This window comes from Rhipicephalus microplus, chromosome X (assembly GCF_043290135.1).
Source record: "Rhipicephalus microplus isolate Deutch F79 chromosome X, USDA_Rmic, whole genome shotgun sequence".
NCBI classification, from domain to species: domain Eukaryota; kingdom Metazoa; phylum Arthropoda; class Arachnida; order Ixodida; family Ixodidae; genus Rhipicephalus; species Rhipicephalus microplus.
Genome location: NC_134710.1, coordinates 216,246,110 through 216,258,279, shown reverse-complemented (window position 1 = coordinate 216,258,279; position 12,170 = coordinate 216,246,110). Strand labels below are relative to the sequence as shown.

Genomic DNA, 12,170 nt, shown 5'->3' with positions numbered 1-12,170 from the left:
AGATACAGCTGTTATATATGTTCCTCTTGAAGAATAGTGGCAATCTACTTGTCATAACTTGGGAGTGCTTGCCAAAAGTGCTCCACCCCATTCTCATTCTTCTAGTTACTTCAATCTTGTGGTTCGGCTCAGCGGTTATTACCTGCCCTAAGTAGACATAGTCCTTTAGAACTTGAAGTGGACTATTACCTATCTCAAAGTGCTGCTTTCTTCCGAGGTTGTTGTACATTATTTTCGTTTTTTGCAGATTAATTTTAAGACCCACTTTTCTGCTCTCCTTGCGTAACTCCGTATTCATGAGTTGCAATTCGTCTCCTGAGTTACTCAGCAATGCAATGGCATCGGCAAAGCGCAGGTTACTAAGGTACTCTCCATTAACTCTTATCTCTAACTGTTCCCATTCCAGGCCTCTGAAAACCTCCTGTAAGCACCCGGTAAATAGCATCGGGGAGATTGTATCCCCCTGCCTTACACCCTTCTTCATTGGTATTCTGTTGCTTTCTTTATGAAGCACTATGGTAGTAGTTGATGACCTGTGGATTTCTTCCAGGATGTTTATATATACTTCATCGATGCCCTGATTCCGCAGTGTCTGTATGACGGCTGATATTTCTACTGAATCAAACGCCTTCTCGTAATCTATGAAGGCTATGTATAGTGGTTGGTTATATTCTGAGTATTTCTCTATTACCTGATTGATAGTATGAATGTGGTCGATTGTTGAGTAGCCTGTTCGAAATCCTGCTTGTTTTTTTTTTGGTTGATTGAATTCTAATGTTTTTTTTACTGTGTTAGCAATTATCTTTGTAAATAGCTTGTATACTACAGAGAGCAAGCTGATTGCCCTAAGGAGGTATAAATTGGCAGCAGCAAGCACAAGACCGGGTTAACTGGCGGAACATGGGAAAGGCCTTTGTCCTGCAGTGGACGTAGTGAGGCTGATGATGATGATGATGAATGAGATTCTTTGTTTCCTTGGAAAGCTTGCCAGTGTCCTGTCTAACTACCCTGCCTCCAACTCCCACTGCACACTTTGTAATGATACTCGTCAGATTATCATTCATTGTATCTACGCTAAGGTTGGTTTCCTCAATAAGAGCCGAGTACCTGTTTTGAAGCGAGACTCTTAATTCCTGTACTTTCCCTCTCAGTGCTAGCTCATTGATTGGCTTCTTGTGTATCAGTTTTTGTCGTTCCTTCTTCAAGTCTAGGGGAATTGCGAGACCGTACCATTCTATGATCACTACATCGTACCTTGCCAACCACTTCCATATCCTGCACGATGCCTGGGTGTGCACTCATTGTAAAGTCTATTTCGTTCTTATTTTCGCCATTAGGACTCCTCCATATCCACATGTGGTTTCCTCGTTTTCGGCAGAAGGTATTCAATATCCGTAAATTATTGCATTCTGCGAATTCCGCTAGTAGCTCTCCTCTGGCGTTTCTAGTACCGATGCCATAATCTCTTACTGCCTGGTCTTCAGCCTGCTTCTTCCCTACCTTTGCATTAAAGTCTCCCATCAGTATGGTATACTGTATTTTTACCTTACTCATTGCCAATTCCACGTCTTCATAGAAGCTTTCTACTGAACCGTCATCATGGCTGGATGTAGGCGCGTAAGCCTCTACCACCTTCATCTTGTATTTCTTATTCAGTTTAATTACGATACCTACCACCCTTTCATTGATGCTATAGAATTACTTTGTGTTGCCAGCTATGTTTCTGTGAATTAGGAACTCCATTCCCATTTCTCTTCTGTCAGCCAAGCCCCGATAGCAAAGGACATGCCCATTCTGTAGCACCGTATAGGCCTCATCTGTTCTCCTAACCTCACTGAGCCCTATTATATTCCATTTAACACCCTCTAGCTCCTCGAATAGTACAGCTAGACTTCCCTCACTAGATAAGGTTCTAGCATTAAACGTTGCCAAGTTCAGGTTCCAATGGCGGCCTGTCTGGATCCAGAGATTCTTAGCACCTTCTGCTGCATTGGGAATCTGACCGCCGCCGTGGTCAGTTGCTTCGCAGTTGCTGAGGACTGAGGGCCGTGAGTTAATTGACATATGCATGTGGGAGGTAGTGGCCAGATACCGCACCAGGATGGCCAATTCTTCTCTGGCGAGGGAGTGGTTACCGGCGGTGGTTACTGGTGAAGCCACACCCTAGGCCTCTTAATGCAATTCCATCACGACGCGGATTTTTTTATCCGGTTGGGAACTGCACGGCACCGGGATTCGAACCACGGACCTTTAGCTTGCGAGGCGGATGCTCTAACCACTACGCCATCACTGCATTCCATTCTTTGCCATCAGCCATACTTTGGGATATTTTATTAAGCCAGGCGAACTTCAACTGATGAAGTGCTTATCAGAGAGTGAAAGCGAGTGCGCTACCTAAAACAGTATATTTTGTGCAGCTCGTTCCTTACGCTGCCGACGCAGGATGCTGACAATCATTATTCGCGTTTGAGGAGGCATCTAAAGCTATCTAAGGTTTTCACCTTAACAAATGCTGTTGTGTCATAAGTACCTTGGTAGAAAGTGTTCCTGCAATGTTGCAAGACGGTGACGATGAAGTGCCAGAGACATCTTAAAACTAAAAAATCTGGCCTGATGACACCAAGCTCGGCAAACTAATTATAAGCATGTGAATATAGTGAGCATAAAAAAAAAACACGGCTGCATCAAAGAAATAGTATTCACATTGATTTTCGTTTAAAAACATTTAATTTTTCTTGGCCTAAATAGGCATAGATGATTGACAAGTGGGGTTTAAGGTCCCAAAAGCACCATGTGAGAGATTCCGTAGTGGAGGGCTTTGAAAATTTCGACCACCTGGGGTTCTTTAACGTGCACCCAAATCTGAGCACACGGGTCTACAGTATTTTTGCTCCATTGAGAATGCAGCCACCGCAGCCGGGATTGGATCCCGTGAACTGCGGGGCAGCAGCCGAGTACCTTAGCCACTAGACCGCCGCGGCGGGTTATATAGGCATAGATGAAGCAGCTCAAAAAATGACATCTGAATTTGAAACAAGAAATTACTTTTTCGACGTGATGAACTGAGTCAGTAGTGCATATGCCCACACTATCAGTGTGGTATTGAAGCGATTCTTCCTCTTCATGAGGAGGAAGCCCATCTATGCTGAAGTCGAAGTGCTGCCTTTTGCATGCATGTGTGTCTGTTGATTCATCATTGCCGTGCTGTGAAGTCGCTTTCTCCACGCGCAATAAATTTGGTGTACTTTGAGCGGTGGGGTCAGGCACTTCAGATGCAGTTGAACCTTTGTCGGCTGTCGAGGCAGCCGTTTTCGCAGAGCTTTCTTAGTTTTTCGCTGCACAATCAGGTACCTTGGGCAGCTTCTGTAAGATGGCAGGCACAGCATCTACAGTGAGCACAGGTTTCTTTGGTGCGTGCAACAGGCCGTTTTTCTTGTATTCTGCATGATATGTCGTAGAGATCGCTTCTTCTGGGAAATGCTTCGGGCACACCTGGTCAATAGGCTACAAGGCTCTTTCAGCTCTGGGAATCACCCATTGCTGCTTATCCAAGAGCTCTGCTTCACGCGGAGCCTTGAAAAGCAGCACACGCTCTGGTCAAGCTTCTGATACCCCGGCTTGCAATTCGGGACAAAACACTACATGCCCATTTCGAGACGCAAACAGCGGCAAGGGCGATCACACATACTTGGAGCCATATGTAACGCCAAGGTATACGTGCACTAATTCACAAAGTGCGTATCAGCATAGCAAATGCACTGGCAGCGCTCACAGGCACAGGGCAACATGTTTCTAAACCACAAAATTCTTTGCACGCAAAGCTTTTAGGAATATGTTTTTTTGCATGCGAATTTCATAATGGGCGCCGCGTGAATACCTGACACGCCATACATTAGCGCCATCTCATCTCGTGCGACAAAAACTACTCGCACCTCAAGGTGATCGGTGAACACAATATGCCCGCGCACTTTTTTTTATGTGGAGCGGCGAGTGTCGGCACCTAATTTATTCTTACACTGAGCTTAGAGGGTACCTTTGAACATGCGGATTACCATGATGCTGGTGTAGGCGACAGTTTTTACTGTGAAATTGTTTATGGCTGGGCAAAACCAAAATTCTTACTTCTTATGTACGCAAAAACTCCTAGTGCGTATGTGCCATGAAAATCGTGCAAGCTCCACTAATCACCAATGATTACTAAAAATGGAAAAGGGAACATATCAGTGCCAAACAACAATTAAGATTGCTGGACAGATATAATGAGTAATTGAGAAAGACTTTAATGAATGTTCAGGATTAAATCAGTGATAAACACCAGGGTTGCACTTTTCAGCTTCACTGGTTAACCACCTGCGCAGAGTGCTTGGGCGATAATTTTTTGTTCTTTTTAGGATTTTTAATAATTCATGTTCTGTCTTTTAAGAAATCTAAGAAGCTTGTTCGAATGAAATAACCACTCAGCAGAAGTCATTTGTGTGAGGCATTTTTTTCATGTATGCACATAGGAAAGTTCTGAAAGTTCATACTATGTAGATAGCTTGGTTTGTGGAATCCATGGATCTTGGTGCTGGTTAGTTTTGTTCATTGTTGCTTCACTAAATAGAGTATCCTATCATGTATTTACATTTTAAATGTAATTCCTAAATTGTTTAACTTCGGCATTGTAGGGCTTGAGACGAGAAACGTGGACTACTTCCGCTCTGGGTGCAGCAGCTGATGAGTTTGTGGTAGCGGCAATCTCGTAGGTCTTAGGTGTGACCTGACGAATGACTCGGTATGGCCCAGCATATCGGGATACGTAGTTGTTTCTCGCAGAGGCCAACATGTCGATGGGAGCCACAGGAGAATAAGAGATCCCACAGAATAAACAGCATCTCTATGGTCATAAAAGGACTTCTGTGCTATCTGGGACGACGATAACCGAGCGCGCGTGCCGTGAGGGCACGGGTGATCGCATCCTTAGCGTACGAAGTGGAGGATGGGTGGTCTGATGAAAGCAGTGTGTCGAAGGGCAGTAAGGGATGACGCCCGAAGAGTAGATAAAAAGGGGAGTAGCCCGCTGTTTCATGACGCGACGAGTTATAGGCGAAGGTTACCAACCGAAGAGCTATGTCCCAATCAGTGTGGTCGGTAGATACGTACATGGAAAGCATGTCTGTCAATGTGCGGTTTAGGCGCTCCATAAGGCCGTTAGTCTGAGGGTGGTAAGATATGGTGAAGTTGTGACGGGTAGCACAAGATCAGAGTAGATCATCAACCACACGAGATAGAAAGTAGCGACCACGGTCTGTGAGCAGGTGAGATGCTGGAGAATAATGTCGTACAGCAGGAAGTCGGCAATGTCGATTGCGCAGCTGGTTGGTAGCGCTCGAGTGATTGCATACCGAGTGGCATAGTCTGTGGCCACTGCAATCCATTTATTTCCAGTTGTAGAAGTAGGAAAGGGACCTAGCAAGTCCAAGCCCACTCGATAAAATGGCTCGGCTGGAACTTCAATAGGTTGAAGAAGACCGGCAGGGGGAGTCGTAGGCTTCTTTCGGCGCTGGCAGAGGTCGCGAGATGCGACGTAGCGGCGAACATAGCGGTAGAGACCCTTCCAGAATACTCGTCGTCGAATGCGGTCGTAAGTTCTAGAGACTCCTAGATGTCTAGAAGTTGGAGCGTCGTGGAATTGTCGCAGAACATCCTTCCGCAGGTGATGCGGTACGACGAGTAAAAGTTCCGCGCCGTCAGGGTATAAGTTGCGGCGGTACAAAAAGTTGTCTTAAAGCAGGTATCTGCTAAGAGAAGGGTCAGCATAACGCGATTGAAGGCGGTCAATGATGGTGAGCAGCGATGGATTTCAGCGCTGTTCGTCGGCCACGTTCAGAAAATCAGTGATGGCTAAAACGCAGGCATTGGATTCCAATTTAGTAGAGCTAGGTGGATCAACGGGGTGCCGGGATAAGCAGTCAGCATCGCTGTGCAGCTTTCCAGATTTGTAAACAACCGAGAACGTGTACTTCTGTAATCGAAGTGCCCATCGGCCGAGTCTTCCTGTAGGGTCCTTAAGCGTCAACAGCCAGCAAAGCGCATGATGGTCCGTGATGACTGCGAACGGGCGTCCGTAAAAGTATGGACGGAATTACGCAATAGCCCAAACGAGGGCTAAGCATTCCCGCTCAGTGATGGAATAATTTTGTTCCGCTTGCGACAAAGGAGGGCAAGCGGGTGAGAAATGATTACATCATCCAGATAGCAAAGGCAGGTCGACCATTTGAAACCGCGAAGAAGAGAGTCCATCATATGTTCAAAAGTAGCCGGGGCATTGCACAACCCAAAAGGCATGACCTTGAATTGGTAAAGGCCGTCGGGTGTGATGAACGCTGTCTTCTCGCGGTCGTCAACCGAAATTTGCCAGTATCCGGATCGAAGGTCAAGGGACAAGAAATAGTTGACGCCGTGGAGGCAGTCGAGCGCATCATCGATTCGGGGTCAAGGATAAACGTCCTTCTTGGTGATTCGATTCAGGTGGTGATAGTCAACGCAAAAGCGCCAGGTGTTGTCCTTTTTTTTATCTAAGACCACGGGGGATGCCCAAGGACTCGATGAAGACTCAATGTCGTCTTTGCTCAGCATTTTCTCGACCTCCATCTGTATAACTTGGCGCTAAGCCTGTGACACGCGATAAGGGCGTTTGTGGAGTGGACTGGCATCGCCGGTGTCGATGCGGTGGGTTACGGCACTTGTGCAGCCCATGGGACAGTCGTCGACGTCAAAGATATCCAGGTAAGAAAATAGAACACCCCGGAGCGCTGCAACTTGGGAAGGTAAGAGGTCGCTGAATATCATTTTGTCGAGGAACGCCTTATATTGCGACGTGATGACAGGTTTCGCCATGGTCTTAGTGTCAGGGGTAAAAGAACAAATCGAACATTCATCAAGGGTGGAAAGATCGGCTAAAGTGATGCCTTGGGGAAGAACTTGGGTCGACATAGAGAAGTTCAGAACTGGAAGTAGCACCGTGTTGTTAGCAACAACCACTATAGTATGTGGTAGTGCGATGTGGTGCGTAAGGGTCAAATCAATGAGGGGAGCCACCAGATAGTCTCCATCAGGAACGGACGGGAAGGGCGACAGAAGAATGTACATAGCAGCCTGGGGCGGTAGCCGTAGAGACTCCACGGATCGTAGCCGAGTGTGACTTGGAGAAGTGAAATCGGAGCACAAAGGCAATTCGAGCCATATGATACCGGTAGAACAATCGATGAGGGTGGAGTGGGTAGTTAAGAAGACAATTCCAAGGATGACGTCGTGTGGGCAAGCATTGAGGACTGCGAAGAGAACGGAAGTGTAATGGCCAGCAACAGAAACACGGGCAGTGCACATACCAAGCACCGATGTTCGACTTGTATTGGCAACTCGAACAGTAGAGAACATCGCCAGTGTGAGAACCTTTTTCAGGCGAGATCGAAGTGTAGAACTCATAACAGATACTTGGGCACCAGTGTCAATTAGAGCAGTAACGGCGTGGCCATCAACGAACACCCGAAGTAAATTGCGTCTTGAATTTGTAGCCAGTTGAGGGTTTTCGTTCCAAGTCGTCAACGCAGCGCCACCTCCAGGAGCTGCACTCGTCAGCTTCCTGGGGAATGGCCAGAGCGGCGACGTTGAGGGGAGCGTGACGGCCGACCCTAAGGTGACGGCGAATGGCTAGACCAGTTTCTTTGGACGACGTCAGCGTAGGACGGTTCGGAGTGTGGAGATGAACGGCGAGCTGAAGGGTCATGATTATGGTCATCCGGAAAACCGGGTTGCGAATAGTGTCCACGGTCCTGACGGCGGTCGATATTAGGAAAGCTTGGCCGGAAATACCACTTGTTGCGGCAATGGCGGGAGATGTGCCCAACTCGAGAGCAAGAAAAGCAGATGGGTCGATCATCGTGCGTGCGCCACTCAGATGGATTTCGGTAGCGTGGTGGAAACCGAGGAGTCGAAGCTGCCGCAGTGACAAGTGGAGCAGAGTGGTGGTCAGCGTTGTGGACGGGAGTGCTCATGGGCTGCGGCATAAGTCTGGCAGGCTGGGGAACCTGGACGCCCAGGCTAGCAAACTCCTGACGTACGGCGGCTTGAATAAGCGAGACTGTTGCCCAGTTGTCTTGCGCAGGGGGCTGATAGGAAGCGGGTGCCATGGCTTCCAGCTCCTGGCGAACAATCCTTGTGATATTTGCAGGAGGCGCAAGTGAACGGGGCGCTGCAGAATCCTCGCAAGACGAAGTCGCAGAAGTGTTTGGTAGTCTCGTGATGTGGTGGGTTATTCGCCTGCTTTTAGCTTGTTCAAATCGTTGGCATTCAGATATGATAGAGTCGACAGTGGTGCAGTTCTTGTACATTAGTATGTTGAAAGCATAATCAGAAATGCCTTTCAACACGTTGCTGATCTTGTCCGCCTCGGACATGTTTTTGTCAGTCTTCCTGCACAGTGCCAGTGTGTCTTGGATGTACGTGACGTACGACTCCGTCGATGATTGAACACGCGATGCGAGTTCCTGCCTGGCTGCCATCTGACGAGCAACTGACCGACCGAACAAATCGCGAAGCTATTGCTTGCATGTGTCCCAGTTGGCTAATTCTTCTTCATGCATCCCATACCAGGCGCGTGCTGTACCCCATAGGTAGAATAGAATATTTGCTAACATAAGCGTCTCGTCCCACCTTCAGTGCTTGCTGACGCGCTCGAATAATGCGAGTTATTCTTCGACGTCCGTGCTGTCCGTCCCGGAAAACGTTCCAGGGTCGAGAAGATGGGGGGGAATCACAGGAGATGGAGCCGGCGTGGATGGCGAGGCCTGAGTGCCGGTTTCAGGCATCGTGGCTGGACAAAGCTGGCATCCACTGCGGAGTTCCAGAGCCGGGTTGTATGAATACCTCGCACCTTCACCAAAATATGTTATGGGGAAGATTTATTCGCCGAGAGCTGGTCTTGCTAACGGCTTAAAAAGCGCACAGTCACGCAGGCCAACGGGAGAAGCTCGAGAGTCCAACCCACAACAACCACGCTGTCGTCTTCTTCATTTGGGTGCCAATTCAGCTGTGTCGGGGCGACAGTTCCATACACGTATCAATATTTAGTTGATGCTTTCTAGCTCAGTCATTAGTACAGCGCTCGGTCTGCCCGATGTACGAGTTACCGCAAGAAAGGAAAATTTCATACGCCACGCCTTTGGCACATTTCTTGCACGTCTTGCCAAGTTTCTTGCCACATTTCTGCCGGCTCGCCTACTTTAAAGCAGTTTTCAGGCACAACTGAGCCAGTGTAACGGGTGCTGAAAAGAGAATGGGTACCCCATACCCGCCTGCTAGCTTTTTCAGGTCGCGAGAGGCCTTATGAACATAAGAAATCATTGCAGGTCTTATGGTTTCAGTTTCTTGTTTCCCTGTGGTAGCTCTAGTACCTTCACTCTTAGCTTTCCGCAAGAGTGCTTCGGAGACAGCTGTCAATAACGAGTCAGGGAAGTTTGCAGCTTCAAGTCGCTGGATATGGTTATCGAATGATCCCTGGATCATGTGCGTGCACGAGTTTTCTAGAGCAGGCCCCAGGCAGCATTTGCCTATCCATTGCCAAACCTGCAAGTTTCAACCACCTTTTAAAGAGATCAGGATTATAGGCAGAAGTAGGTATCAAACTACACGAGTCGATGGAAGCCTATAACATAAAAAAGAAAGGAGAAAGGTGTAGCAGTGATACATCGGTGATGTTGTACGTATAGGAAAAGAGATTTCTTTAATAGCTGGATAGCGTATGGTAGTGGGGAAACTATGAATGTCTGTATGTTGTATATCTATTTCTGGGTTTACGCTCAGTTTAATTTAGTTGGAAATGTCGCCCGTCCTGTCGTTCTGTGCTTCTTTGCTCTGTGTTGTATTATTTCACGGCTAAAATATGTCTTGCCATCTTGTCTGTGCATCAATTAAGTTTCTAATCTTCTGCTACTGCAACATTCTTTGCTGGTTTTTCATTCGTTAAATAATTCTGAATAAAGCAGTTTCATAAAGGCATAATAAATTTGTTTTTTCCTACAACTAAATTACTATAGCCTATGAACTTACTATATAGCTTATGAATTACTATAGGCTATGAACGATAATTCGCGATCGTGCTGGAAAGTATCTTCAGTGAGAATGTATTGTGGTTTTGAGCTCATATGCAAAGGTCAAGCAAAGGCCATCATTATGGTATCATCATTAGACATCACTTAATTGAACTGATTATTCAGAATTTCTCATTATATAGTGGCATATTATTTTGCTCTGTCTTTATCTAGGTCCAAACTGGATTTGGACGGACTGGTGAGAACTTCTGGGGCTTTGAAGGTCATAGCATAATGCCAGATATTGGTAAGTGTATTAATTTAATTTTTAATATGTTAAATTGATTTCAATTAATGAACGATACAAGGTAACACTTTATAGCAAGTAATTTACTCTTAAAAAGTATGTCTGCGTTTTCCATGGACCTACAACAGGCTTAAGTAATTATTATGAACTATAAAAGCAACAAATTTTACAAGATAAACATATTTTATCATTGTGTGTATTAATTTGCTGAGTCCTTCCACACATGTAGTAATCGTGGCGCTCAACCAAAATTCAATTCTCTAAAAAAATTGCAAAAAGTTACACTCATATGAATATTAGTGTGGCAGTATTTTTTCAAAATATTTTTTTGCCAGACATTTTTCAGTCATGTGAAGGCCATTTGAATGTAAAGAGATGGTTTAAAATCAGGTGAAAAAAAATCGCTAAAAATTCACCAGATGTGTTCAGCATTTTCGTTTTTGTGTTGTCCAAGCATTCTTCTTTTATCATAAAATGGTTTCACAAAAAACACTTATATTTTTAACTTCTTAGCACTGAGGCAAATTACAGCAACTACGGTTTTTGTTGGAAACCGATCACAGATCAAGAGCTTAAATTGATTTTGTAATACTCCTCCTAGGACGTACCATCTTCTAATATTTTAGTTTTATCAATGTGCAGCCAATAGATCCAAAATAAGATCCTAAACTTAGCAAAAATGCTCCTTTGGCCTATGTTGAGACATGAAAAGGCCCCTGTAATAAATGTCTCAGTAACTTTGTCGACTATTGTGGAGCTCCTCCCAAATAGATGGTAAAATAGAAAACATCTCACTGCACTTGTGAGGTATGCTCAATAATGTTACTTATTTGCAATGCTTATCAAGGTATTAACCTATTTTCAGTTGTTGCATGGTGACTAAATGAGTATCTTAAGTGGTTTTCCTAGTTTTCATACTTCTGATGCTGATTAGTACACACTGTACCACTTCATGTGTAGGTGGCTGCATACGTATACAGTCGAGCCCACATATAATGGCCCCACTTAAAACATACTTTCACTTCAAACGAACAATATCCGTGTGACCGTGAAAATATATTGTTTCAATGGCACAAAATCGCACTTACAACGAACGTCTCAAAGCGCCGCCAATCGGTTACAGCGAACGGAGTCGGCGCTCTGCCGATTTCCCAGGAAACCACTTTCGACCACCCATCAGGCATCGGCAAGGTGCCCATAGATTCTTATTGTTAAATGCCGACCCTGTCTCAGTGCTCCTCTAGTTGCCGCTCTCCCAACCGCTTTTTGTTACGCATCTCTCCGTCCTTTGTCCCCCCGCTTTTGTGGGAGGTCAAAGGACAGAGGGGTGCGTCGTGTTTTAACACTGCCACCGATCTTTCAAAAACCGGTCGGCCATCTCTTCCGTTTTTAATCGCTGGTACTGTCATTGACGTCACCGGCCTAGAGTGACCAGACAATTTGCCGACATCGTCGGCCACCGACTGTATCTGATCGTCTGCATCTTGTCTTATCGTATCGTTCTAGTGCATGTGCGTGCGTTACCCTAACGACCCTGATAATTCGCAATTGCGTTTCATGTTTAGGACTTGTTCTCGCTCATTTCGCACTCGGCTCAGCATGCCCTCTGCACGCGTGCGAAAGTGTAAAAACGGCTGTTAATTAGCGCCGAACGAATCGCGAAATATCAAAGTCGGTGAGGCCACGCAAACCTGCTGGCGCCACAAAACGATTCATTGACCACGGCCGCCAATGCATTGAACACTGCCACGCGCACAGGCACTCTCTGAAGTTTCTCTACGCGCGAGTTGCGC

At 46.1% G+C, this 12,170-nt stretch overlaps 1 protein-coding gene across 5 annotated transcripts in view; it reads left to right on the top strand.

The window, feature by feature from the left end:
* LOC119187480 (alanine--glyoxylate aminotransferase 2, mitochondrial) overlaps positions 1-12,170 on the top strand; it is a 103,184-nt gene that overhangs the window by 65,337 nt on the left and 25,677 nt on the right. For all 5 annotated transcript variants that reach the window (XM_075878621.1, XM_037435598.2, XM_075878623.1 and 2 more), the window contains one exon: positions 10,305-10,377. In XM_075878621.1, coding sequence (XP_075734736.1) covers positions 10,305-10,377 — 73 coding nt within the window. The remainder of the gene's footprint in view (positions 1-10,304; positions 10,378-12,170) is intronic.